The sequence below is a fragment of the Brachypodium distachyon genome, chromosome 5 (assembly GCF_000005505.3).
Source record: "Brachypodium distachyon strain Bd21 chromosome 5, Brachypodium_distachyon_v3.0, whole genome shotgun sequence".
NCBI classification, from domain to species: domain Eukaryota; kingdom Viridiplantae; phylum Streptophyta; class Magnoliopsida; order Poales; family Poaceae; genus Brachypodium; species Brachypodium distachyon.
Genome location: NC_016135.3, coordinates 24,642,718 through 24,670,595, shown reverse-complemented (window position 1 = coordinate 24,670,595; position 27,878 = coordinate 24,642,718). Strand labels below are relative to the sequence as shown.

The 27,878-nt window shown below is 42.4% G+C and overlaps 3 protein-coding genes across 5 annotated transcripts; 1 reads left to right on the top strand and 2 right to left on the bottom strand.

Moving 5' to 3' along the window:
• Positions 1–97: 97 nt before the first annotated feature.
• On the bottom strand, positions 98–15,493 carry LOC100838154 (bromodomain and WD repeat-containing DDB_G0285837). The gene is made up of 23 exons (XM_010242133.3): positions 15,042–15,493; positions 13,244–13,613; positions 12,596–12,747; positions 12,191–12,427; positions 11,224–11,333; positions 11,068–11,145; positions 10,875–10,981; positions 10,357–10,451; positions 10,147–10,271; positions 9,869–10,056; positions 9,604–9,679; positions 8,640–8,808; positions 8,375–8,445; positions 7,156–7,236; positions 7,011–7,081; positions 6,509–6,605; positions 6,147–6,206; positions 4,712–4,766; positions 4,230–4,630; positions 2,403–4,136; positions 1,588–2,160; positions 1,441–1,499; positions 98–644 (listed from the first exon to the last, which is right to left on the bottom strand). The coding sequence occupies exons 2-23, from the start codon at positions 13,597–13,599 to the stop codon at positions 449–451; spliced, it is 5,091 nt and encodes a 1,696-aa protein (XP_010240435.1). The 5' UTR covers positions 13,600–13,613; positions 15,042–15,493; the 3' UTR covers positions 98–448.
• A 4,581-nt stretch (positions 15,494–20,074) lies between these two features.
• On the top strand, positions 20,075–23,136 carry LOC100844840 (cold-responsive protein kinase 1). Of its 2 annotated transcripts, none has more exons than XM_014895933.2 (7): positions 20,075–20,345; positions 21,305–21,387; positions 21,493–21,599; positions 21,685–21,895; positions 22,014–22,251; positions 22,340–22,490; positions 22,589–23,136. In XM_014895933.2, the coding sequence occupies exons 2-7, from the start codon at positions 21,330–21,332 to the stop codon at positions 22,943–22,945; spliced, it is 1,122 nt and encodes a 373-aa protein (XP_014751419.1). In that variant the 5' UTR covers positions 20,075–20,345; positions 21,305–21,329; the 3' UTR covers positions 22,946–23,136. The 2 variants fall into 2 exon arrangements, with proteins under 2 accessions (XP_014751419.1, XP_024311498.1); XM_024455730.1 differs by lacking the exon at positions 20,075–20,345 and adding an exon at positions 20,431–21,131.
• Positions 23,137–24,269: 1,133 nt separating this feature from the next.
• Positions 24,270–27,384, bottom strand: LOC100845757 (F-box/kelch-repeat protein At5g60570). Of its 2 annotated transcripts, XM_003580516.4 has the most exons (3): positions 27,224–27,384; positions 26,986–27,069; positions 24,270–25,948 (listed from the first exon to the last, which is right to left on the bottom strand). In XM_003580516.4, the coding sequence occupies exon 3, from the start codon at positions 25,883–25,885 to the stop codon at positions 24,539–24,541; it is 1,347 nt and encodes a 448-aa protein (XP_003580564.1). In that variant the 5' UTR covers positions 25,886–25,948; positions 26,986–27,069; positions 27,224–27,384; the 3' UTR covers positions 24,270–24,538. The 2 variants fall into 2 exon arrangements, with proteins under 2 accessions (XP_003580564.1, XP_024311497.1); XM_024455729.1 differs by lacking the exons at positions 26,986–27,069; positions 27,224–27,384 and adding an exon at positions 26,631–26,671.
• Positions 27,385–27,878: the final 494 nt, after the last annotated feature.

Genomic DNA, 27,878 nt, shown 5'->3' with positions numbered 1-27,878 from the left:
AGGGCAAGGCCCAGCCAACTTTGAGAAGGATCTCTATTTTTTTGTTTTTTGGAAGATGGAAGGATCTCTATTCAATGTGTTATATCAGTAACACCGATGGTGATGAACCTTTCTTTGCCTTCTATTTATTGACGATGTACAGTGGTTTATACAAATCCAATAATCCAGTAGAACATGATCTCTACCAGATTTTACAAACTAGAATATTCTCTAAGGCTGTCGATTTCTTTTCTTGGTCCGATAGGAATCCATCTGTCTTCACGGGCAAGATGGGGGTCAAATGTCCAGAGGTGTTAGTTGAGATCAATCTGTATCGGCAAACAAGGGATCAAATAGTTTTAAAATGTTACTACACCAGAAAGATAAGCACTTTTGCTCATTGCTCTAACAAAACTATGCCTCGGTAACACCAAGATGGCAAATCCACTGCCTGAGGCAAATTCTGCTCCTACAGTGATAGAATGTTATCTTCGATCCACTCAGATAGCTTGCGTATCTTTTTGGTCATTTCGGCGCTCTTTGAAAAATAAGACTCCGCATTGGCAAGCATCACAGTAGCATCATGTTTGACAGCTTCAAGAGTTCTGTAGTAATCATTAAACAGTCTTGCCCTGATCACCTCAATGGAAAATTGGACGGGAAACCTAAAGCAGAAGTTGAGCAGAGAAAAATCTTTCAGGATGGGTGAAAACACTTCACAAATATAAAAGCACCCAATATACTCCATACGAGATAGTTCTCCTAACCAACAATGCTCACGCAAGGAGGCACCAAATCCAAAGAAAGGTATTCTAATATTTAAAATGAGTATGTGCAATGCAGCATAAGCTTCCAGGAAAGGTATGAAGGTTAGGTATAAAATAAACTTGTATACAACTATACAGGGCCTCCTGATATTCTAGATACTTGCACCACGGAGCATATATGGATGAAAGAGTAAAAACTGAGTAAATAACAAAACATTGAATGAAAACACACATCAAGTATGTATTCAAACAATCATACAACTATGCCTCGTAACTGAAACAGAAAGCAGGCGCTGTGAGGTACAGCCAGCACCTTTTTATGTCAAACCAAACCAGCATTTTATTGGACTTTGATGACACAATGTATTAGCAAAATCTCTATTTGATGCTTGCTGCGGGATTAGTCAACCAGAAAAGGTAGTGTTGTAAAAATGTTTGTTCGCATTTTCTAAAACATACGCAACACCCAAAAATCATTAAAATAAATTACTACAGTTCCTGTTCCACAAAATTCAGTACGTTAAACCTTACAAAAATGGTAGGTGTGAAGGTCCGTAAATGTTGCAATGTATTATCTATAGATTCTATACCTTACGAAAATTATTTAACAGTAAGCATTAATCTCAGTCTTGCTGCTAAGCAAAAGAAACACATTCAAATATATGAGCACTGAATGCACTTGTACAAGAATTACCTGTTTATGAAATCTGACTTTCCTGCAACAGTATCCAACTTCAGAACACCATAGCGATCCTGAAGATCCATACACAAATACCGTAGGAAGTCAAAACAATAACAAAAGAGTAGCCAAAGAGTGTAATAATTGAAATAAATTAACAACCTGATTTCTCTGAGAGGTTTTCTGTAATTCGGTCACTCTTGATAACAATTTATTCCTGATACTGTAATCAATATGTGGATGTTTCCATGGAACTAATGTGTCATTAGAGTCATGGAGCTCCCAGGGGCTATGAGGATGATCAGAACCATCATTCTTGTATTGTATGACATATTTCTCCCATGGACTCTCAGGAAAATCAGACGACTTAGGTCTTGTTAGATATACCCGTCCCTCCCACCAACTTCCTCCTTCCACTCCATCCCCCCACCATACTTTGCACTTATCTCTCACAGCCCACTTCCTGGCAATAGCAGCTTCGAACCGTGTTCTTTCCACAAGAAAATCAGGGTAGTTAATCGGCTCTTGCAATGTGATTATAAACTCTTTGCCAAATCCGCTTGAAGTGTCATCAATGAATTCAAGTGTTAATTTACAGCAGCTTTCACCGGAGCCTCTATAAGTTGTGTAACGAAGTTCCTGAACTTTGCAAAACTCTACAGCTTTAAGGCCTGTGATCCTATTCCAAGGCCCACTCTCCGATAGTCGCATTGAATTAAGATATTCTTCATGGCCCTACAAAAGATCACACAGAAAGTGCAATAAGAAATACAATACTTAACAGATATACTATTTAGGACAAAGGTCATTTGCTTTTAATTTACAATACACACTTTTCCGACTATCAACTAGCTTTGCTTGGGGATAGCTAGGGATAGGAACATGTGGGAAAAGATGATTTTTTTTTCCTTTTTGCAGCTAAAGTTGTTTGCACCAAATTCAGCCCTGCCATAAAATACAACAGAAAATAACATTACCTGGCGCAAGTACATAACCTCATCGCCAAGTTGAGGAATATAACGGTAAATATCTTCATGCTCTAGCAACATCAACCAACAATTCAAGGATACATGGTTCTTTTTCTCCAATAAATGCGTATCAGGAAACTTGCAACTCTCTCTTTTGTTCCTAGAAGACCTTAAACCAGCAGTCTTTGGTGTTGATCCCCGGATTACATCACCTACATCTGTAACAATGCGTCTCCCACTAGTTGATGCTTCATGGGAAGAATTTTTCACATGAGAGATAGCATCCCTTGCTCTACTATCGTCGGTGTATGCACATGACCTCCTTGCGCTTCTTCTCAGACTACTAGTACCAGGTGTAACTGGACTGTAGTCTGGAGGTTGATACCCACCATCATCATTGGAAACGGAAGTACTGTCTCCATTTCCATAGGAATCTGAATCCATTTTTTTCTTGTGCTTTGATCTTTTGTATACAGCACCAAACGTTTTTGCAGACTCAAAGTGCAACTTTTTTGAGTCATGGAAACCAGTGCTTTTATCTGTGCATTCCTGGAAACTTCTAGGCACAATAGGGAAGCCACTGCTTCTATGTTGATTGGTGGGAGAATCATCATCTTGCTGGATGGAGACTTTATCATGCTCAGAGTTCATGTCACTCCCTACTGCAGTAGTCTTTGGTTTGTCTGATGAACTTGTTCCGTCTGGAAAGCCTCTTGACCTGAACTTCAGTTTAAAGGTGGACTGAGAAGAACTGTGGAACTGTTGGTTGGATTCATTGTTATTAACTTCCTCTAAATTATTGTTATTGATGTTAGTCATCCTTTGTTCCACAGGTAAATTACCTTCGCTATAAACATCAGTATTATTGTTTTCATGGATGCTATCCAGATAAACTGCATGTTGACTCTTTTGTACATTCTGCCCAATCATTTGTTGGACGTCCTTACCATATTCATCAGGTGTCTTTTGACAACCAGACTCATAAACATCTTGTGAAACTGCATTATTTGAAGAGGGCCACATGTCTCCAGCAGAAGAGCCACCAAACTTGCAACGCTTTGAAGATCGCACCTTAACCTCACCCCACTTGATTGTGTTGTTACTATGAACAAAAGAAACATCATGTGGACCAGAAGTCACAGTTTGACCTCCATACGTTGGTGGTGCAGTCTTGCAAGCAGAGGAACTTTCAGGCTCAAAAGCTAGTTCCAACTCAGCCGCTCTGTGTTTGGGAGCCGCAACTGACACCACTGAGTTGTCACGATTGGAGGGTTCTGCTTGTCCGCTATCTGAAGGAAATTGGATTTTTAAATCACGGCGTGGTATCCTCAGGACCAGTTTTCCACCATTGCCAGAATTCCCCCGAGTTTCACTGAAATGGGAAGGTTGTGTAACATCTTCTGAATCATATTGGTTACTCTCTCTACCAATTCTTAGCTGGTCATATCGTGCAGACTGCTCAGCTTCAGTACTTTCTGTGTTCAATTCACTGTCTGAGAGACTGCTCTCCGAGCCATCTTCATCATCGTCTGTTGAAGCACCTATCTTGGACAAAAAAGTGAGTGCATTCTTAGCAGCACGTCTTTGAGGTCGCAATCCCCTAGATTTAGGCGACCTTTTCCTTTTGCTAGAGCGACCAGTCTTAGACTTCCTAACTCTATGTGACCTTGACACAGTAGCCACATCATGCTCATCCAAGTTTCTTTTCTTAACTCGCCGACCAGATGCAGTAACAAGATCAACCTGTAGAAGATATAATAAAAGGGAAACAAATTGAAAGGTCAGAAAGCAACAAAAAATAAAGAAGACGAAACGATCTCAACTGTTGCTTCTTACATCAGATTTTTTCTTCTTTCTTCTAGATCTGCGGAGATTAGCAGTATTGCTAAGGTTATCCCCATCAATCTCTGCACTTGAGTATGAAGCACCAGAGGAATCACCACTCAGAACCTCCTGTTCTCCTTCACTAGAATTGTCATCCATGCCGTTATACTCAGAATCAGTATCATCAGAGATAACTTCATTTTCTGGTTCAAGCTCAATGAAGTCCGTTATCTCTGGAAGTGGTTCCCACCTATCTGGATCAATAATTGGGATGATTTGGTATTCACCAGTGGTTGCATTGTAAGTGGGGCCAATAGCAAAATTTACAGAGGGAGGTCGCCACTCAATACCCAGGGTACCTAACCGGCGCTTCTGGTACATGCTCTGAAAAGGCTCTGGGTATGGAATCATACCTGCAATTAGCAAACAACAATTTTCAGCATGTACCAGTAAAGTAACTACACTATATGGAGAACAGAAAGATAGGTTAATACCCGAGTCACACAAAAGGTCTTGAATATTTCTCCTATAAGGTATGAGCTGCGTTTCCTGGATACATTAGGCAAATCAGCATAAAGAAAAGGGTCCTGGCAATCTCATGATGCAGTTTGTGAGCAGAGAAGAAACAGTTTCGCACGGGCACGTATGGTCAGGGCTAAATATCCTTTTTTGGGGGAATACTAGCTCAAACGGTTGTCCTATAGCTTCTGGAATCTGGAATTGTGTGTTTTAATCATGTGTTAACATTCCTTAATCATGCAATGCTTACTTGTTTGTTGTTTCGAATAAGCACCAGAACTCCTAACAAACGACAAGTTAGAAACAGTAAATTGAACCCTGTTACAAACAGTTATCGAACCCTTTGGGTCACGTCTGATGACAATATGACATGGTAGAAGTAGCCCCACACAAACATTTGATATATGAGACATACTAGCTAAATAGTAAATACCCATGTGTTGCTACAGATAAAACAAATTAGACTACTTGCTATGTATAAATTAGACTATCCAAAACCAGTATTGCATATTAGTGGCATTTGCTAATAATTTTATCCCAACTTTGATGGCAAACAAACACCACCATTGCATGAGGGAAGGAGCTCTTTTTGCAACAGAAGGAGCTTAGACGTGACGGACCACCGCCACCAATTGACTCATCTGAGGATTCAGGATACATTACAGCTACTCAAAAAACATATTAAGTGAGGTGATCAAATGATTGTGGCATGGGATCCTTTTAACTTATATAAACATATTGTACTCCCTCCGTTCGGTATTAAGTGTCGCAACTTTGTCTAAATACGCATGTATCTACATACTAAAACGCGTCTAGATACATGTGTATCTAGATTAAGTTGCAACACTTAATACCGGACAGAGGGAGTAGTAGGCAATAACATAACTTCAACGTTGTGTGCTTTCAAGATTGCCATCAGAGTTAAACATTCTGCCAATCAGCAGGGCGGTCTACACTCTAGAAACAAGATTTGGCAGCTTATAATCCACCTTGCTTAGCCGCTGAGATAGCAACACTTCAGAAGAAGATTGCAATGGTGGTAGGACGTGGTGTTATTTAATATTTAATATTCTAATATAGTTGGCAGTCACAGACAGACTTACAAATGTCAAGGAGTCAAAATCCTCTGACATAATATTACTTCCCGAACCAGTAAACACATAGACTATCATGAAAGCACAAGACTAGGATTTTTCTTCAAGGGAACAAAGACAGCCCCATTCGTCTACCAGATCTTCAGAACATTAAAATAAACAATCAACGGATCTTCAAAACAGTTTACACGATAGATAACTTTGACGCTAGAGTTAGTTTCACAAAGTGCACAAAATATTATACGTTTCAAAGAAAAAAAGAGTCAATCAGCTAATACAAATGCAAAGAACAGATGATTCATATCTTGGGACAAACCTGATCAATAACATTTCCATTTGTATCTTGAATAAGGGGTCGATAGTCTCCAAGAAAGAACTAGTGGAAAAACATGAATAGCTGTGTCAATGATTAAATAAAAGGTGTGATATTTCCCCAGACAGGGGGGGTATAGAGATCAAACATAAAAGTGTACAGTCATGCAAAATCCTGTGAATAACACCTAAGGCCCTAACAGGTCTGCAAGTCTTACATAATCGAACTGAATTAAACATCAAATCTATCCATGCCTCATCCTGTCATCCAACTATAAGTGTGACAGTTTACATGAATGCAACCGACATTGTCTGCACTAAGGCATTCTTCCCAATAACTTGATAGTTCAGTAAAACTTTGTGTACCTGATCATATTTCGCGTCCTTCTGGGACTCACCCTGCCCTGTACCAATAATGAATATTTGTCCAATTTCATCGGTGAGGATAAGTGACGTTCCATCCCTAATGTCAGTCCAGCAATACATCAAGACAACACGTCAGGTAAATAAAATTCAGAGTCATCAGTGATCTGTGACAAGTGATGCATCGTGCAAATTTCAGTTTTCCATGGTATTGATGTTTCTATGTTACAATCCCAACATTACACACAATTAACTCAAGTCGTCTGCTCAAGTTGTATTATTTTGCACGGACTAAACAAGAATCAGCTACATTTCACTCGCAAAAAAAAGAAGTGGTCTTCATGCTGTAGCCTAGACTGTGAAGTACTCACCTCACCTTCGCGAATTAGATGAGGAACCAGAATTTCTAAGCATCAATCATATGGCATTGTAAAGAATGCAGATTTTCTTAAAGGCCAAACCAAAAAGTACCAAGAATGCAAAGAAATTCTACAGTGACACTTACGGAGAGAACTTGCCATCAACTAGCTTAAACTGGCCAGTTTCATAGATCTGTACAGGTTTTCCCTCCCATATCTGGATACAGATATAACAAATTTTCAGGATGGAAAATAGTGATTACGATTACAGAGATCTAATTAAGAACTTACATCCCAGATGATTGTCTTTCCGTCATAACCAGCACTCATTGCTATACGGGGGTTAAATGGGTGCACATCAAGAACAAATGTCTGTTGATAATGAATCTCATGAGAATGTTTCTTATGGAAGGGTCAAACTTTCAGAAAAATGAAGGCAAATAATAAAGTACAGATGAATTACGAAAAGAATAGAAATCACAATATTGCAACTAATACATTCAAAATTTATAAATATACCTAAATGCTCATTTAAAAACAACGATCGACAATGATTAGGACAAAGAATTATTACACCGTCAGAAGAAAAATAGGTTATTAGTGTGAAATGATTACAGGTAAGTAGAGATATCAACCTGCAGGAACATACTTGGATGCCAAAGCACCAAAGCAAAAAAAGGCACAAGTCAGTGCCATTGGACAATGAAATGAATGCGAAGTGCACTGATCAGTTACAATCAAAACACCATTTAGGTCAGCACAATACTGTTACTACTACTCGATGGAAACCCTTGCACATAAAATAAAAAACAGAACTAAGAGAAAAAAGAAGAAACTCTTCGATTGCAAAAGGCAAGAATTTACAATGCAACTCCTAGTTCATATCATTATCTTATACTCTTACAAAGATCTGAGTTGGTGGTCATCCGTTCACTGCACCGAGGATACACCCTACACTGCTATCAAATCACAGTAATTGCCTCACATTCTATGTGGCAGCTATAATTTTTTTTCCATACGACCTGACGGCCAGCTTCCACTTTCAGAGAGATAACGGAACACCGAAGTTCACAACGGACACATGTGGTACATATAACTAATTAGTACAAAATTAGGGAATGTGAGGGCACACACGTTAAACAACTCATACAATACATGCTTTTAATTTCATAGCAACGCAGGTGCATTTAGCTAGTTCTTGTAAACTATTAAGTTTAACACCTCCAAAACTATCATTTCCTACGTTTTCTGTTCCATTTATGTTTTGTCATCTTTAATCATGCTCTATTGCTCTCTGTCAGCATACTTACGAAGAAAACATGAGGAGTTACTTCACTGTGTTTTCATTGGTGATATGATGAATAGCATGCCAGTAATGAGCTGCCAGCAACAGTTTTTGCACATATGAACCTAACTGATACAAAAATGCAATGCACAGAAAGTGTACTGTGTATGCAACAGCAAGTCATTAACCAAAACTTTATGCATTGGCTGAATGGCGCATGCTTACTGATTCCTTATGGCCAATCAGTGAATGTACCAAGCTCCCATCAGAAGCATTCCAGACACAAATTCTGCAATCTGCAGAACATAAGACATTTAAAGAGATCAATACAAATGAGAAGGATGAAATATAAATTACTAATGCAATGACAAGATGCACTTTCTGCACGCTAGGAGTGCTGGGAGACTCAAATGGCAATACATGCAAACATCGGAATGAAGGGTCATATCAGTATGATCGCGATGAAAAGATAATAAGTAGAGTACAATACCCATGATAGCAGCAAGCACAAAACGGTTGTCCAAACTCCAAACAATCATATTGACACCGCGAGGAGTTGGCTGGTATCTTTGACGTGGACCACCGCGAAGTGGTTGAGGAGCCATTGGAGGTGGAGGAACCTTAAGATGGTAGGCACGTGTCCAGCGTCCAATCTTTCCCTGGATTATTGCAGGGAACAAGGCTTTATACTTATAAAGATTTGAGTTGGTGGCCATCCGTTCACTCTATTGAGACAATTCCCTATATTGCTAAGAAATGAATGTAATTGCACCTATTCAACACAACAGTTATGTGTATCATGATCTTTAAATATAATTTACTGGACTGATGTATATTTTGAGACAATTGCAATTCAGCATCAAATTTGGGAACATAAGGAAAAAGGCACATTTAGACAACTTATGCGAAGTAAAAAAAAAAGTAACATTCCGTAGCAATGCACGTGCATTTAGCTAGTAATGCAAAAAAAAACTGCATTGAATGTAACTTCAAGATAAAACTGTAACACTAATACCAGAGCACATAATTAAGTTATGCTACATATCTAGCACTAATATTATGACTGACCAGACAGAAAGCCTGCATCACCCATTATACAGGGCACATGATTAAGCTGGCTGCTGCCGCAAGTTGCCTTTATACCAGCTCTTATAATACAGCCTTCTACCCACTACTGAATCAACATGTGACACAATGGGAAAATATACAATCTCTATCAGAAAAAAAACGGGGCACTATTCATGAGGCAATACTGCTGTAGTAACAGCCAGAATGGGCAGTTATGCAATTCGCCATATACATAAGTACTCCCTCCAATCCATAATAAGTGTCCCAAATTTAGTACAAGTTTATACTAAGTTAGTACAAAATCTGAGACACTTATTATGGATCGGAGGGAGTAATTAAATCAATGTTTGTCAGGACCTAAAACTTTTTAAGTCCCATTAGCTTACATGTGATCTCCGAGATCGTGGTACCCATATAATTGCGCTGCCATCACGTGAGCAGGTAACAATATTATGCGTGAACCTGGCAAAAGGAGACAAACACAGCTGGTATAGAACTGCTGAAGGCAACAATATCCACCGGTTGGACATGAAAATAAATAAACTGAATGAACTACAAAAACTACTAAGGACATGTAATACATGAGGTTAATAAACTGAACGATTACATAAGACCATGTGAATAACCATTCCACAACTACAAAATACTGACCATGAATTTCTTAGCTTGAGATTATTTTCTTCCTTAGTGCTGTGACTGCTTTCGGACGAGAAGGATCTGGATACAACACATCCACTAAACTGCACATAGTTTACATCGTTTTCATGACCCGATAATACATCCATCTCATGATTCGGTTGGTCATGATCCTCAGAACAACTCTTGCAAGCATTCCACACCTGAAACCAACACTCGTGATGAAAAAAAGGAAATTCATCTTTGGTAGTAAAATCCGAAGTTCACATGCAGTAGATAACAAGAAAACATACCCTCGCAAAAGTGTCTGAGCTGCCGGTAACAAAAACAGTTCCATTAGCATTGAATGCACAACATAAGATTTGGTGGTTTGTTGGTTGAACTTGAACAGCACTGGAAGTTGCATCACCACTCTTCCCTGACATTAACACCATGTGGTTGGAATGAACAAATGTAGGCATTTTACTCATGCAAACTCAACAAATATGCCTCATTGAACTAACCAGGGGTGACATCTGGAGGTTTTGGTGTATATATTCGTGGAGATTGTTGAGAATGCCTAGCGTCCCAAATCCTGCATGTCCCATCATCCGATGATCTGTCCTCAATATTATGTGGCAAGTTAGAGAGCATGTAAAATACAAGACACAAAATATTCTATAAAAAATGTAAAATTAGATACAGCAAACCAATGGTGACGTTTTATCCCAAGAACATAAAAACAAACAAAAAAATCATGCAAGTGACAGTATGCATAAGCAATAAAAGGGATATGAAAATTAGAGCACAACGCAAGGATCTACCATGTGCCGATGTGCAAACAAAAGGATGCACAGATTCTTTTATTCCAGGATATGGTTGAAGCAGTGATATAACTTGCATTGTTAAGAAACAATAGTTGCTCTCAGAATATAAAAACTAAAGAATGTAGGTAGAACGAAAATGGACAAAAACATCCAATAATTTTTCCAAGATTAGTTTTTTTTCCTAAATTGCAAACAAAAAAAAAAGAAATACTCACGACAATAGCTGGAAAGCAGCACCTGCCCTTGGACTAAATGCAATAGCAGTTACAACCCCTGTATGCCCCTTCAACACTGCAACCGGCATGCCATCAGGTATACGCCACTGCATTAATACCCACATTTATTAAACGTAAAAGGAAGAAAGAGCAGTCATGACTTTTTAGGAAGTACAGAAACTAGCAACCTTACCACTCTGATAATGAAATCATTGGAAGAAGATGCTACCACCGCATTATTGGAACTCACCGCAAGGTCAGTAATATCACCCTTTATTTGGAAAATGAAAGATAATTTCATAGAAGGTTATGAATATTTATATGTTGCATTGCAATAAGCAAAACTTACTTCATGGCCTCGGCAGCTAGCCAGACAAAATGCAGTTTCCATCGCCCAAATCTTAACAAGGCGATCATCAGAACCAGTAATAACATAACGCCCCGTGCGATCAAAAGTAGCTGCAGAAACCGGAACAGTGTGAAAATCATTACAGCAGATAAAACGGAAAATGTATAGATGGCTAACTATAATTATTTGGATCAAAACAAACCAAGGACAACAAGGCAGCTGCATTTGTTGGAGAAGAATACAATCTTTAGAAACAGAATAAGTGGTTGCTTTGTTGCACATAAATCCCACTGTAGGAACTTCCCAAAAGATTAAATAGGCTTGGACATTCAGTTTGAAGTTAGGACAGAGCATTAACTGACATATCGGTGGAATTAAGAGCATGGACTGAAATATGAACAGAACTCCAAATATTTGAGGCAAAATTGGCTCACACTTTACTTGGATGGCAGTTGCTAAACACACCATATAGTCACAGTTTGCCTCAGGGACGCTACAAGATTGAGGTATTTTGATGAAATACCTCACACTATTTAGAACTTTTTTCTTCAGTGAAGAGGGGTAAACAGTCATTTTTGCCAACCTGTGAGTCCCCTCTACCAGACACAACTGTTTTAAGAGTGAAGAGGGGTCAACTAGCATTTTTGCCCACCTGTGAGTGCCCTCTACCAGACACAATGCAGCATCCATGTACACTGTGTGTGGCATGCAAGATGGCACTGACAGGTAGGCCCAGCTACATTCTGAGGATAAAATTTGGCTGTTAAACCCACTTTTCTCTCCTAAAATCTGAAACAGGCCGGAATGTGTTCTGCACATGATTACAATTGTGTAGTATCCTTGAGGCAAATAAGGGCTGTTTTCAGCAAAAGTACTCCAAGTTGATTGTCGAGGAAGCAATTTTGCCAATATCAAAATAGTTTCCTTGAACATGATTAAATTAAGAAAACGAGAAAGTTCAACTGACCACAATACACAGCATTTTGATGTCCCCTCAATCTCTTTATAATCTGCATCTTTTCAACAAGGGTAGATGGCTTCGCAATGGCATAGCAAGATGCACGTACAGACGGAGCTCGATGATTCTTAGTGAAACCACCGATCTCTCTCAAGCTTAAACCATGAACTTGATCAGCCTGTATGTGAGGCCAACGGAGATACCTTGGCAGACTAGGAGTTCCCTTATCTTGACCGCTCCTATCAGCTGAAGGACCCAAAATTGCATCAGCACAGTAAAGTAATAACACAGAGTTTCACTTGACATAAAACGAACTATCCAAACTTCAAAAACCAAAACACTAAGTTGGTATGTATGATGTTATAAATAGCTCAGAAATGGGAGAAAATGCCTAGAAGTACATAATATACATACATGCAAGAAGGGAAAAGGAATTGGAGCCAAGAAGGGTTGGAACATCAGCAGCATTTGGAGACACGCCTCCAATCAAGCTGTCTGGGCGGCAGGAACTAACCATCAGTTGCTTCAAAAGCTTTACCAAGTGGTCTTTACAAATGTGGGGATATCTACAATAGAAATAGCATAAAACAAGGAAAACCTCAATTGCATGTGATAATTAAAAAAAAGGTAGATATAACTTAAATGTTCTGCAAAGGTAAGATAACATTTTAAATTTGTCTGTCTGCCCATTATGGTGATTATTATATGATTGGCCTTTATAAAATAACAAGATTTCAGAATCATAAGGTTTTATCAGTTCTAGATTAGGCACACAAATTTACTGGCTGAGGAACAACGTTAACAAATTAGAAAAGCTGGAGAAAATATGGGCTCCACAAGAGAAAACAAAGGATACATCTCCAGTATATACTGGATATGTATTCAGTTGTTTTACAATTCTATTCTAAACAACTAAAACAACTTGGAAGCATCTCCAGTTCTTCACTTATTGCAGAATGTACCAGAGAGAGTTCATGACTTTTTAGCAACGAAAATGATTCTGATTGATAGTGAATCATAATAGATGCAAACTGACTGAAAAATAGAGCAACGTATTTGTACCTCTCAACTAAATTTAGGTAACCCAAAGGAAGTGATACACCATCATCATTTTCTTCACCACTATGAAAACCACCACGCGAATACCAAGCATGATATCTTCTAGGTAGCAGCTGATGTTCCAGGAGTTCATTGCACAGTTCTCCAACTGTCCGCTTGAATGGACCATGTGATAAAAAATGCATAATGAGAAAGTAAAGTTCCCTCATATCAATATCAACAGGAGCTTCATATGGAACAACTGCTGACATCACTTGATTCACAGAATTAATCTTCTCGGATGCCTGGCTTGGAAAATCCAGGGGCACCGTACTAATAGAGGTTGGATTGCCAGAAGGTTGGTGCTTTCTAAAATCCATGTCTACAACACCACCTGCAGTTAAAAACAATAAAGCATGAATACAAGAATAGTCTAGGTGAAGAGGTATTGAGTTCTGGATCTCAGACAGGAGCTTAAGAAACTAACAACTAAAGAGGAGATGCAAAACACGAGTAGAGGAGTCCACCGTCCAATGGACATTAAGGTGCAGACCATTATATTTCCCCAAAAGTAATGGAGGTTCATATTCCATTATACAAGCACACACATAAAGACACTTGCAGGAAGCAAGCTGCTGACCATGAGACGTTGAAAAGCGAATAGTTTTTAGGATGAATTTTAAAAAATACTGAACGCATATATGTGAACAATAGTAACAGAATTGCAGTGCAACAGGTTTTTTATACACAGTACGCCGCTCCACAAAAGGTCCGTTACATCTTCACAACCGTCGATACATTCACAATGATACGGCATTGTAAAGGCAGAACAGCTATACCATAGTTACTGTATTCACTCGGAACATGTTCAAACTTAAACCCAACCGATCGATCTAGATCATGGTTCAAATTCACTCTCCATTCACTACCAGATTCGCTACCTGCGAGAACCCAAAATAAATAGACATACAATTCGACCGCAGGACAGTCCTTGCTGCTCAACAACGTAGATGCCTTTGCACTCCACCTCACGCGTGGCTCCATAAGGCCTAAACGTGGTCATAAAGTGGGCTGCAATTTAAAGCCAAACCTTGTACACAATACCTCTTGGCTCTGATGCCAGACAGAGTTGCATGCACCAACCAGTTCACCCAAAATTCCGAATTGACGGAGGAAGGTGGGCGATCCACTTATACTTCAACAGATAATTTTGTGTCAGGAAGTACATGGCCCTGACCATACCAAGTATATCAGCTCCCGACTATTGGCTAAGATTCCCAAATCCCTCGGCTATGTAGTTTATCATTTAAATTAGGAAGACCGGTTACGTACACCAAAGCCCCCCCCCCCTCCCAAAAAAAAAATTATCTCACAAGGCTCATTTATGGATTTACCATAGAGATAAGCTGACAACACTAGCATTAAACCGGTGAAACTTGTCGCGAATCTTGGCAAATCGGAGCTCTGAGATAGTTCCCATGTTTGCCACGACCGGGATTACAACAGCTTCCGCATGGTTCAAACACATCAACGAGCACAAATTTAGCAGTCTGGCTAAGAAATCTGGAATGTCTAAACTACAAGGCAAAAAAAAAGGCACAATTACAGACACAATTGGCACCAGAGGGGGACAGGTGGGATATCAACCTCCTATACCATACTCATCGGTCACTTGAGTTTACAGTGACAGAAGAAAGATACTACGATCTGTTAGGCAACCAAATGACCCATGGATGATGAAACAATTAATAAGAGATCAGTGATTGAACACTGGACAAGTGGCAGCGAGTGACTGATCAAGTGAGCAGTGTTCGGTGATTACCTGCCCTTGGCCCTTACAGCACTGCTGCTGTGGCTAGCACAGCTGCACGGCACCGCCGCCCAATCCGCCCCTGTGGCGCACGCCCGCGGGCAGGCCTGCTGCCACACGGCCACGCTCCTGACCCGCGGCACCCCCGCGTGGACTCGCCCAAGGACTGTGCAGACGATGATTCCGCGACGGGCGTTGCCACGGACACGCCTCTTTGTCTACTTCGCGGGAGATAGGGAGAGAGAAGAGAGCTAGGGTTTCACTGGATTTGGGGAATTTCGTGGGCAATTGGATTTTCGGAGGACTGGTCGGTGTCCATCCGTTGGGAGACCGCCCGCTCGGCCGGAAGAGGCTGTCTCCGGCGGCGGCGAGCGGTCGGAGGCCGCGGTCCGGTCGCCTCCCAGGAGCCCTAGGCACAGTGCGGGGGCGAAGGCAGAGAAACGAAGAGAGAGGGAGGGCAGAGACCGGAGGAGGGTTGCTTCGCGGGTGTGATCCGAATAGGGGGGGTCCCGGAAGCTAACGGGTTAACGGATTGACCTCGTAGTGAAATCTGCACCCCGTACAGCACATGTGCTGGATAACAGTAAAGTTTTGCTAAAAATACAGTTTAACATAAATTTGTTTTAAATTGGTGACATTTTAAACCAGTTTTGGTTGCATACCTTTACTTTTATGTAGGTACTAAACGGTTATGCCTAAAATATTTCTTAAAATGCGTATAGTTGCACTATGTTAGGGTATGTCTGTATCTTAAGAATTGCTCCCCCATTTTCATAAAGATTGGCATGTTTGGTTTCGTGAACACAACACTTTGACCAAAAATTACTTTATTATTATGTGTTTTTTAAAGCTCAGAACACACTACATTTAGAAATGGGAGGGATAGGAAGAACGCAGGTTGAATTATTTTGAACTATCAATTCGGTATGGAATTTGAGGACCTCTTTGACACAAAGGAGTTACTCCCTCCGTTTTTTTATACAAGACGTGTATTATTCGGCACGAATATTAGCGTGGAGGCAGCTGGTATCAGGCGCATGCAACTGCCGTAATGCTTAACCGAGGGCTATACTCAATCCCACGTACGGAGCCTAACTCCTTCGCCTGATGTGCATGCATGCAACCAAAGTTCGCTGCATGCAGCTACCTGCGTTTTCTCCGCGGGTTGCAGAGCAAGTCGCGTGGACCAGCGGGCAGCGGCCGGGCCGGCAAATCGCGAGGGCGGGCAGGCGGGCCGGCGCATCTTATTGTGAAAAAACGCAGAAAAAAATACACGCCTTATATAAAAAACGGAGGGAGTATAAAGAAATTTTATAGGACTAAAATCCTTAGGATTGTTTTTCCTATACGAGTCGTTTGATTCGTAGGACTAAATCACGAAGAGTATTTTCTTAAGATTTTCTTTGTACTACATTTCATAGGAAATTTTCCATCCACTAAAACCTCTATTTTGTCCAATCAAATAAACTTATGTGCAATGCAACTCTCTAGGATTCAACACAACTGTGTAGGATTCAAGTGGTCATGACGCTGCAATCGTGTGTGTGTGTTTCTATTCATGTGTACTTTCAATCATTTGAATCAAAAAACGCCCTTAGAGCACAATATTATAGGCGGTAATACCTTTGGATGGTTCACGTAAAATGATTATAGGAATTTTACCGGAGAGAAAATATATTGGAGTTCTTTTGGAGGAAAAAAAACATGTTATTGAGCTCGTGGTATATTAGATCATTTATGGAAACAGCGGTCAAAAGAATGCAGTTCATATGATTTTGACTACCCCGAAACTTTGATCCAAATGACTCGTGTAAGAAAATTTTAGGTGGGAGAAAGAAAAGGTGCATGTACACTGTTGGAGAAAGAAAAGACTTGACTTACATCAATACGAACAAGAAATTTTGCATACCTACGTAATCTCACCCACAGTGTCTTAATCTGTCCAATCTCATAGCGTCGAAAGCAGTAACCACAACAGCATCGATATAAATTTTCCTGCCCCAATCGCGGACGCTCCGGCCGGGCAAAGGCAGACTTCAAATTCTTCAGCATCTATCTGCACAGTACGTAGTATAGAACAAAGATACCATCAATGCATGTACGATCCTGAATCCGGAAACCAATACTAGACTCACCATTCGCAACAACAAACAAGCCACGAGTATTAATCTTAAGGCAGCCAGGAGGTGGTTTCGCCCAACGAACAGCTTGAACACATCAACAAGCATATGTCTACAGATTTGACCCGTGGCGTACGTTCGAGTCGCATGATCCTGGTATTCGATCGGGGCTGATCAGCTTGGTTCAAGATTACTAAAGGTTAAAGCGAAATCTACTCTTCAGGCCTGTTAAGGCCCGTTTCTTACTCCGGAAAAAAAAGAGAAAAGATGAATGCAGAGAATTGATAAAAGCTATCCTTGACACCACGTGGCAAACGTGGTTAGCAATTAAAAATACAATAAAAAAAGATAAAAGCTATCCTTGACTCTAAAAAAAAGCTATCCTTAAGAAAGAACCCTCGCAGACCTTAATTCCGGAATAATTGTCCCTGGAGGAGTATTATGCATGTACGGAGTACAACATGAGTATCACAGCTGAATTGAGTACCAGTAAATAATCTTCTTGTTCATCTGTGGCGTCATCTACAGGTTCTCCATAGTGTTTTTTGTTCTACATCCCATATGCTTTGAGCGTGCGTCAGACGCGGACAGGCTAGGCAGTCCCGTCGCCATCGACGGCTCGGCTCCTTGTCCCCTCCTGAATCCTGATCCTCAGCCCGCGACCGTGGGAACGCGCGCGCGTGCGCGCGAAAGAGGCAAAAAGAAGATGGGAAGCAGCGACCGGCGACTTCTCCCTGCATGGATGCATGCATGCGCGCGGGTCCAACGCGACACGTCATCCAACTTAATTGCTAACTCCTGTACTTAATTAACTACTCCAAGGCTTGACATTTTCCCAGCGGACAGATAATCACTCATCTAATAAATGGCCGCTCTCACACGCGAATCCTGATAATTTTGATATATTTTTTATCCGTTTTGACGCGCGTGGAGCATATGGGGGTTTGGGGCCGAGGCTGTACAAGGTTATATAGTCCACGTAATTGATATAGCGTGCTTAGTTTGTCCGCAGGCCACCTTTGACCTCGAACATAACATGACCTGATGAATTGACGGTGTGTGTACACAAAACACACGCATGCATCCATGTTTACACCGTGCTCCGTACCGATTTCTGTACGGAACCCGCATGTGGCGAGGAATAGCATATCAGCGACCGTGACATGACAGGGCACACCAGGCGGTATACACACATTAATTCGTGCATGGTTTGCATGCATCGTTGGGTCTAAAAGCCGTACGGTGCATCGAAACTAGCCTTGTCACGTACGGCCATGGAAAATGAAAACACATGGATTTATATATTAATCCTCCTGACAAGAAATCGCATGGCTTACATGCACATATGGAGTATATATATATACAGATCACTGCCTCTTGATGTACGGTTGTACGTACGTGCAACGACCATGGTGTGCCAACTGGCGTGCAGCGAGACTACGTACGCACGCGGGTCAGGTCAAGGTGCAAAGCGTAAAACGACCCGGCGGCCCATGTGTTCCCTTGAACGTCAACAAATGGTTTGGATTATTGGGGTCGCGTTCGAGTATGAACACGCAAAATGGCCGACCGCTCACAGCCATATAGCGTCAAAGTCATATTAACAGCTTGTCCCTGAAAGGAAAAATGTCGCTGATGTTACCATAATGGCTGACACGGTGTCCCGTACGTAGCTAGTCGATGCGTTTTTTTTTACATAAGGTGATTAATCGTTCAAGCGTCAATTTTGACTTTTCTAGTTTGATAAAAAAAATCTAATTAAAACTGTACTGATGTTTTTTTGACAAGAGTGTTTTTTTAGGAAACAACCGTAACCAGCGCTGTTTATATTGACAAAGAAATCTGTAGTTAAAACAAGGCGACCAGGTGATCAGAAATAGTAGTGTACCGAAAACTAGCCTAAAACGCTTTAAACTGCCGCATCAAACTATGTTTTATTGCCAGTGAATGAGATGCTTAAGAATAATCTGACCAACATATGACTGACAATAAACAACTGAACAGAGACCAAATAGAGTTTTTGCGTATCAAGATTTAGACAGGGCCTGAAAAAAGAATAAAAACACATAGCGAAAAATGATTTCAAATGTGAATCCACGGTTCCACGTTACTTGTGTCATATGACCAACATCTAGTGTTCCGATTCTCGATCAAACTCTAACTTTGAAATGCATGATACGTCGTCTATTTCAGAACAAGGTTTTAGATCAGGGCATTTGAACAAGTTTATAATAATAAAAAAAATATAAAAATATGAACAAACGAGACAACCCAGGGGGCAAGACGATCTGAGTCTCTCTCCTGATCCAGTCATCTCCATATTTCTACATCTAAATATGAAGAAACGAGACAACATAGGGGGCAAGGAGGGGCACCAAGCTTCGAACGCGCGCGTGTCGGATGTCGTGTTTGCGGCCCGTGCACGTCGGTCCGAGCACCGAGCTAGTATCGGCCGTCCAACAGCGGATCGGGCGGTTCAGGGTAGCGCCTCCTATTCCTATGCATGTAGTGTAGCTCTATTTTAGCCTGAGCATACGTGGCTGGCGTGGGCGATATGTATACGCATGTCTGCCGTGTGTTTTCAAGCATCGGCAACCGTAGTAGGAGGGAGCAACCCAGGAGCAGCTCGAAACGATCCATCCGTTGTTGATTGTTCTACGGATAGGCGCCACCTCGGACCTCGGCGGAGGGGGCGTATACGTGGATCTACTGTTGCTGCTGACCCGGCCGGCGACCGGGAACCGGAACGCAGGCTGGAGCCGGTCCTTGGACTCTTCCGCGTTGCTGCCCAGCCAAACCCCAACCAAAGCGCGCGCGCGCACGCGGGGCAAAAAACGTCGACCCCACGCCGCTGCCCGCTCCCCTCCAAAAGAGCTTCTTTCTTTTCTTTTCGACGACCTCGCCACCTGACAACGAGCAACATAAATAAAATCCGGGCAGGATAGCAGAGCGCAGGAGGAGGAAGAAAAGTCAAAGACTCGCGTGGTGCTCTTCAGCTCCTTCGAGCCACCTTCTTCTTCTCCTTCCCTCCTCGCTTGCTCCGCCTACTCCCCCCTCTCGCCCTCCCATCCTCTCTTATTTGCGCCCGCCACCGCCGCCTCTGACTCCCAACACCGACTGATCCTCTTCACCCACTGGTCGTCTGATTGCTTCGTCGCCTTCGCCACAGGCCGCGAGCTAAGCTCTCCATCTGCAGGTGAGCTCTCGCTAGTTTTTTTTTTTAAATTTGTTTTGGTCTGGATCAAGGGTTGCTTGTGGTTTGGGGTGGTTTTCGTTTGAGGAATTCTTCCACGCTCTTCTGTAGCTTTATTCTCCAGGGTTCATGACATGTTTGGATTTGGATTTCAATGGGTTGTGGTTTTCCCGAATTAAGGGAACAGAAGTGGGAACTTCTAGTCGCCTTCAGGATGTTTCATCTCAATTTTTTGCGTCTCCTATATCAGTTCCTCTGAGCTCCAAATCCAATTTCGTCCGGAAGAATTAGAACGAGCAGTAGGTTGTGCGCTTGTGCCTGCTCCCAAGGAAATTAAATGCTAATTTGGTTGCTTCTCCATGTTATGATTAAAAAAAATATCCATCAGGATTTTCTGATGCAATTGACGTTGTCCGAGCATAAGACAATTCATTACCGTTTGCCCCGTGCCCATATCTTACTTTAGTTCGACTGGGATGGCTTATCACCAAATTTCCAGTCTTCAAGGATAGCCTTTTTTTTAGAGCCTTCAACGGGGATAGCTGGTCCGGTGGTTCTGTTAGGTGCCTGTTCCTTTCACAAAGATAAGTCTGCGTTTACATGTGACTTTGTTTCATTCCTTGAAAACGATGAACAAATGGGAGGGTTGGTTTGGGCTGAAGCCCTCGGTGGTTACACAATTTGATACTATCTCCATAGCCTAGTTACTTAGGATAATAAACAAAAGGGCAGTTCAGTTTGCTCTTATAAAATTTGGATTCCAATTCCAATAATGAGAGAAACACAAAGGTTGTTTGATAGTGCTAGCATTTTCTCTTATCTTGTGTGCTAGTACAGTATACTGCAACTGATGGTTTTAAAGTTATGATTTGTTGGTCACACAATAATTGGAGTTTGAGCCAGCACTCACCAGGTTAATATAGAATCCTTTTCTGACAGCCTGCTACATATATTTTTTGCAGAAATTCCTTCAAGTTTGTTGCTAAGATGTCTTGTTGCTTTCTGTTTGGAAAGAGAGCTCAACATGTTGTTGAAGGCGATGATGGTGAGCAGCCTTTTGCATATCTTAGCACGGTTCTTTCCTAGCCTTTCATGTTTAAAAAAAATTCTCCATTCTTATACACTTTATCTTGCTGTTTGTTTGTCTCAGATGTACATAGCGTGAAGGTATTTTCTTACAACGAGTTGAGAAAGGCGACTCAAGATTTCAGTGGGGCAAATAAGATTGGAGAGGGTGGTTTTGGTTCCGTGTTCAGGGTAAGTATGCAATAGCTGTCGGTACCTTCATCAGTTGTCCACTTGGCACACCCTCTTTGCTAACATTTCATTTTTGCTCGATCAGGGTATGCTTAAAGATGGCACATTAGTTGCAGTGAAGGTGTTGTCAGCTACTTCAAGGCAAGGTGTCCGAGAGTTCTTAACTGAACTCACAGCAATTTCTGACATCAAGCATGAAAACCTAGTCACTCTTGTCGGTTGCTGTGCTGAAGGGTCCCATAGGATCCTTGTTTACAATTATCTTGAGAAAAACAGCCTTTCACAGACATTGCTAGGTAACACTTTGTTCTAGCTAACATGTCTTCCATACATCAATTCCTTCATTGTTTCTTCTTGCAATGAGTTCTTCTTTTACTTATCACACACTCAAAATTTCTGGATCTACTATTGCAGGCTCCAGCTATAGCAACATTCAGTTCAACTGGAGGGCTCGTGTCAAAATTGCCGTGGGTGTTGCCCGTGGACTTGCATTTCTTCACGAGGAAATACGTCCTCCCATTATCCACCGGGACATTAAAGCGAGCAACATTCTGCTTGACAAGGACCTTACCCCCAAAATTTCTGATTTCGGATTAGCGAGGCTCCTCCCTCCAAATGCAACTCACGTGAGCACCCGAGTTGCGGGCACATTGTAAGCATAGCCCAACCATGGTTTGAGATGTTTCTTTCTTTCAGAAAATTTACTTCCTGTTCTGACTTGTAATTTTACTCCTGTTTAGAGGATACTTGGCTCCTGAATATGCTATCCGAGGTCAAGTGACAAAAAAGTCCGATATATATAGTTTTGGAGTTCTTCTGTTAGAAATCGTCAGTGGCAGATGCAACACCAACACAAGATTGCCTCATGAAGATCAATTTCTACTTGAGAAGGTAAGTTCTACCTGTTCCAAATGCCATATAAGTCAATGTGATATCTTTTCAAGGAACATTGCTGAATCTGACAAATCTGTTGCTATTTGTTTTTGCAGACATGGGCACTCTATGAGCAAGGACATCTAGATGAGATCGTAGATGTCGATATAGGCGATGACCTGGATGTCGAGGAGGCATGCCTATTCTTGAAAGTTGGCCTCCTATGCACACAAGACGCAATGGCACGCCGACCCCACATGACAACCGTTGTCAGAATGCTCACAGGGTCTAAGAACATCTCCATGGAGAAGATTACTAGGCCCGCCCTGATCACCGATTTTGCCGAACTCAAGGTCAGTAGCAAACCACAAGGAGCAAGCGAGACGCGCTCCTACCCATCGAGATCCTTCACCACCACAGAAGTGACGGAACCGTTCTCATCATCGGAGACAACCACACAGACATCAATGTGAAAAGTTGGAATTAGTGTTGCTCGATTTGTACATTGCAGTGTGATAGATGAATGCAATTTTTGGAGGAATTTCTTTGTTTTCTTTACAAGGAGAGGTTGGACAGCAACCTGTTGCTTGCTTCCTTGTACGATGTAAATATTTGGAAATGAAGATTGATCAAGATAATCTTTTGCATGACTTACATTTCTGAACTACCACTGTCCAGCAATGCTGCTACTTCGTTTTAAGTGCGTGACACATGGGGCTTGCCTGATTGCCTGAATGAGTTCGTCCTTCATTATTTCGAGTTATCATCTGAATAATTTGGACGAACATCACTCGATCAATTCCATCTCCAAAATGATATCTCCAGCTTCATCCAGGGACGAGTTGGCCAGTTGCACCTCTGAGGACACGCCTGACGTTCACAGCACGCCATGCCGATGTCGGCACAAAAGAGGATTCACTGCACATCACGCGCCGTTACAAGGATACGGTCAAGTAACTCATTGTCTTGCACTAGCAGATGGCGACGGGCATTCCGTTCACAACGAGTGAAGAACGGATCAAAAGCCCAGGAAAATCCCCAACAGAAAATGCGAGAGATTTCTCTTGCCAGCCCGCGTCGCCGGCGAAATTGTCCGGCATGAACTTGTCAAACCTACATGCTTGCTGAACAGCTGCGTTGTCAACTCATCTAAAGCGAAAGTGGCCAATGCAGAAGTCAGATGTCACACTGGTGACAGGTGCGGTGTCCGTGCCTGGCAAGTGGACCATATCGCGATCTACGCAGGAGAAGTGCTCTGCATCAAAGGGGATGCAAAGCAAAACCACCAGTGAAGTAAACGAGGTTGACAAAACTGAGATGAGGAATCAGGAAAAACATGGCAGGAATGAAAGGAACTCACCTCTAAAAGCAAGGCCCCGGGTCAAACTATTTTACTGACAGAAAAAAATGGTTGTATGGTGCTACTGACCGATCGCAAGAACGTAAAAAGCTGTAAAAAATGTACGACTACATATTTTTCGCGGAAGTTACCACAGAAAGGAAATAGCCAGCTTTTCCCGCCTCCTGTAACTGTCTAGCCTGGCTGTACTGGTGAAATTTCAGGGAGAGAAATGGCATGGCATGGCAGCTCCGTACATGAAAAATGGCAGGGCGAATTGACACAAGGACGGCAGAAGAACAGTAGAGACATGATGACTACAAATTATTTGGTCCCTTGAACGCACCACCGACACTTTTGCACAGCAGAGACATGAACCAGGAATGTGTAAAATGTAATTGATCTTTCAAAACAGTTGAGGGAATCCAATGGCGAGATGGGATAATGCTCGGGTACAATAGACTAACAACTCTTCATCATAGATGGTGAATAAAGAATATTGCATAGACTTCATACTGAACAACGAATTTAGAAGAGTGTTAAAAACGAAGTTCCAGGTAATCTGAACTGAATGCTCTATGCTCTCGTCCAAAGATTTAATCGAGAGCTCCACGAAAGGAGAGGGGGTGTCATTTCTGAATTACAAGTCATTATAAAGGGTAGCGAGACGGCAGCTACAAATCGGTGGTTTTGCTACACAAGCGGCATATACTGAAGCAAAGGCAATTCAGCACCCCATTATTGCACAGTTGTAAACGAACACGCCGGCGCGCTCCTTCATTGAGAGCACCTCCCAGTCAGCACCGCCGTTCCCGCCTTCGGGGCACCAAGAATGCAGCAGTATTACCTCGCCACGGGGTACTCTATGACCACCAATGACCAGCAATCTATCACCACATGCCCTGAAAGCTAGGCCCCAGCCATTGGAAGAGTCAGCTCTGACAGGCAATGGCTTCACTATGTTCCAAATGTTATTTTCCTTGTCGTACTTCTTAACCACGTTTGTGGACTGGTCAGCCGCATAGAGCTGGTTATTCACAACAGCAATAAGAGGAGGTGATTGCGAGGCACTGGTTCCTCCAGGGTACATATCAGGTATCCTTCTCCATGTCCTTGTCTGAAGATTGTATTCCTCTCCACAAGTCAGAGAATTCCTCTCACTTGACACCCCCCCAATGACATAAAACATGCCATCCATGAAGAAACCTGATGAGAGTCTTCTAGGTAAGTTCATGTCTGGTAAAGTCTCCCAATGCCCAGCCTCTGAATTGTACAGCTCAGCAGATATCAGCACCTGACCGGTACTATCACACCCACCAGCAACAATGGCAATCTCCCCAGAGCTTCCAGAGGCAAAGAGACAGCGAGGAAGATTCATTGGAGTGCACCTAGACCAATGACGTGTCAGTAAATTGTACATCCAAATAGCAAGGCCAGTATATTCTCGGCCAAAGACAAGCAGCTGTGTCCCAACTGCAAGTGATTCCTTGTCTGCACAGGAGAAGCAGTCATCGCATGGCATTCTTGGGAGCCTCATCCAACGATTTCTCGAAGGATCAAATGCTTCCCATGGCATCAAGCTGCAAGCAAGATATACCCAATGCTCAACAATGCCATACTTCCTCCGCAGTTTGTACAGATATCCACCGTTAATCAACATATTGAATTTCTTGTTCAGACAAGAGAGTGAGGGGTAGTCTGATCTGCTTGTCCAAGCAAGGCAGTCCTGAGCCATGTCATCATGAAGGCCTGGAAGGAAACCATCATTTGATCCATTGGAACTGGAATCACCTCCAGATTGAGTCTTCACAACAGCATTCTGCTCCTTCAGTGGCAGTGCTTTACTGGCCAGATCTAATTTTGAACTATCACAGCAGTCAACATGTTGCCCACTCACAGTTGAGTGTTTCCTTGGCTCCCTTGAGAAGTACTCATTCCTGACCAAAAGAAAGTAAGCTAAGGTGTACTTATGCCAGGAATTATCCTGCTGACCAAACTGCCTAAAGAGGTGCAGAACCAGAGAACCAGGAACAGCAACAAGGCTTTTGGAGTTGCAATCTTGTAAATCTTCCATTGTTTTCTCTGACTTGTCACAAAAAACCGAGGACACAAAAGTTTGAAGGTTCAGAGACCACCCCTGAAAAGATATTGCGACAAAGATCAAAACATGAACACTGTTTATTGAAGTGTTCCACTCACATAAACAGACTAAAGTTATGTGCTTCAACCATGCGACCAGTTGGAAGTTCAACATCAGGTTCATCAAGAAACATTCATCGATGTCACTGACTAGCTCATAAAATATCTACAGAAATATTTCAGCGGAAACTCATTTCCCCCAACTTTGGAGTATCCAGAATCAAGTAAGAAACTATATGTATATAATACATCAGGACCAAAAAGATGAGAGGCTGCAACTCAACAAGAAAATGACTACATGGTTTATTCTTCTAACATGGACAGCCAAACGACCAAACAATCTAATCAAGTTCCACAACAAAAAGTCGATGATGATAGTGAAAGCATTAGCCTTGATAAAAAAAATAACAAAAACATTCTAGCATCCTTCGGTGCATGGGGGCTAAAAAAATCAGATCTCAACAGGTTCCCCAACATTACAAAGTCGTCATGGCATACCACTTACTACTAGCACATTACCAGAAACTGCCTGTTAGTTGTAGATCCAATACATGAAAACAGGAAAAATCTTCATGAAGTAATCGGTCTGATTTATAACAGATTCACAGCAACACATAAACTAAGCCTTAGCTTCACTAAAAAAAAACCCTATAGGTTTACAAAATGCCAGGCTAAGATACCTCTCTATTCTCACCGCAAACCATTAATGCACAAGCAAAAGAGAACACACATCCGGTGTGGCTGTTGAAACCATAAATAAAAAATGCTCCACAAACCGCCCCGAACCATCTCACGTCACTAACAGGAAAGTTGACAAAGACATATCCCCAACCAATTCAGCAATCACTGTCGCCGCCCACAAAACGGAACTAAAAAATTTCCGGTATAATGTCACCTGACTGACGAGTCATAGAGTTTGGTAAAGCCCCCTCGCACAGAAAAAAAAAAGGAGAAGGGGGAAAAGGATCGCTTCCCCCCTTCCCAACGCAAGCACAGGGAGGGAAGGTAACATGAGAACCGGAGCCGACTCCTCACCTGACGGGGACGCCCCGACGGCGAGATCCGGGCCAGCGGCGCGCGGCGACCGCCTCCATCCAGGCACGAGGGCCTCCCAGGAACCTGCGAGCGCGGAACCACAGGCAGCAAACACCGGTTACGTACGACGCGGAGGCCAGCAGATACCGTCAACAAACGAGTCCCCCGACTGACCGCAGGGACCGCGAGCGGCGAGAGTGCAGGAAGAGGAAGAGGAGAGGAGAGGGGAGGAGCTCACCGGAGACGACGGGGTGCCGGGTCTCTTGGCCGTAGGGTCGCCGGCCGGGGAAGGGAGGCGAGGTCGGGGCGGTGGGGACCACCGTCAGTGGGACGGGGAGGGCATGGGGAGCGAGATTTGGAGAGGAGGAAGAAGGGTGGGCTTGGGGAAAGGGCGTATATATACCGCCCATGTGCCCAAAGCGAAAGCCGCGGGTGTGAGAGAGAGGTCGTCCAAGTGCCAAACGGAGGGAGCAGTAGTAATTGCTTGCTTTGTTTAGTTCCATTATTTTTTCTTCGGTTTGCCATCTGTCACAACAGTTTTTTTTTCTCTCCTCCGTAGGAGTACCTTTACTTACTGCCTCGATTACCACGCTTTAATCCTACTGTTATCTCGAAGTTAACCCGCCCACCCCATTAAAAAATCCCCCTCTTCCCACTGGACGCAGCACAACCCCACACTATTAAAAAAAAGAGAAAAGCCAGAAGTATCTCACAAACTTATTACAGCAAAAAAATAATCTCAGCTAATCTTTGTAAGACAAAGGACCTGAAACGAGCACTAATAACAAACCGGGATTATTATTTCTGGAGGGTGGATGGGGAATGTGGACACGAGCAAGCACCGCACCGAACGCACGCACGCGAGAGCGCAGCAAGTACGTACTCTCCCCCTG

What these genes read in the sequence shown, in the direction of transcription:
- LOC100838154 (XM_010242133.3), bottom strand. Translation starts at nt 13,599, where the DNA reads ATGGATTTTAGAAAGCACCAACCTTCTGGCAATCCAACCTCTATTAGT. An exon ending in CTAGCTGCCGAGGCCATGAA is followed by an intron (nt 11,146 to 11,223) that starts GTAAGTTTTGCT and finishes TTCCAAATAAAG; the next exon opens with GGTGATATTACTGACCTTGC. An exon ending in GAAAGAAGAAAAAATCTGAT is followed by an intron (nt 4,137 to 4,229) that starts GTAAGAAGCAAC and finishes TATCTTCTACAG; the next exon opens with GTTGATCTTGTTACTGCATC.
- LOC100844840 (XM_024455730.1), top strand. An exon ending in TGTTGTTGAAGGCGATGATG is followed by an intron (nt 21,388 to 21,492) that starts GTGAGCAGCCTT and finishes TGTTTGTCTCAG; the next exon opens with ATGTACATAGCGTGAAGGTA. An exon ending in ATCAATTTCTACTTGAGAAG is followed by an intron (nt 22,491 to 22,588) that starts GTAAGTTCTACC and finishes TTGTTTTTGCAG; the next exon opens with ACATGGGCACTCTATGAGCA.
- LOC100845757 (XM_024455729.1), bottom strand. Translation starts at nt 26,654, where the DNA reads ATGGTTTGCGGTGAGAATAGAGAG. An exon ending in TTTGCGGTGAGAATAGAGAG is followed by an intron (nt 25,949 to 26,630) that starts GTATCTTAGCCT and finishes ATATCTTTTCAG; the next exon opens with GGGTGGTCTCTGAACCTTCA.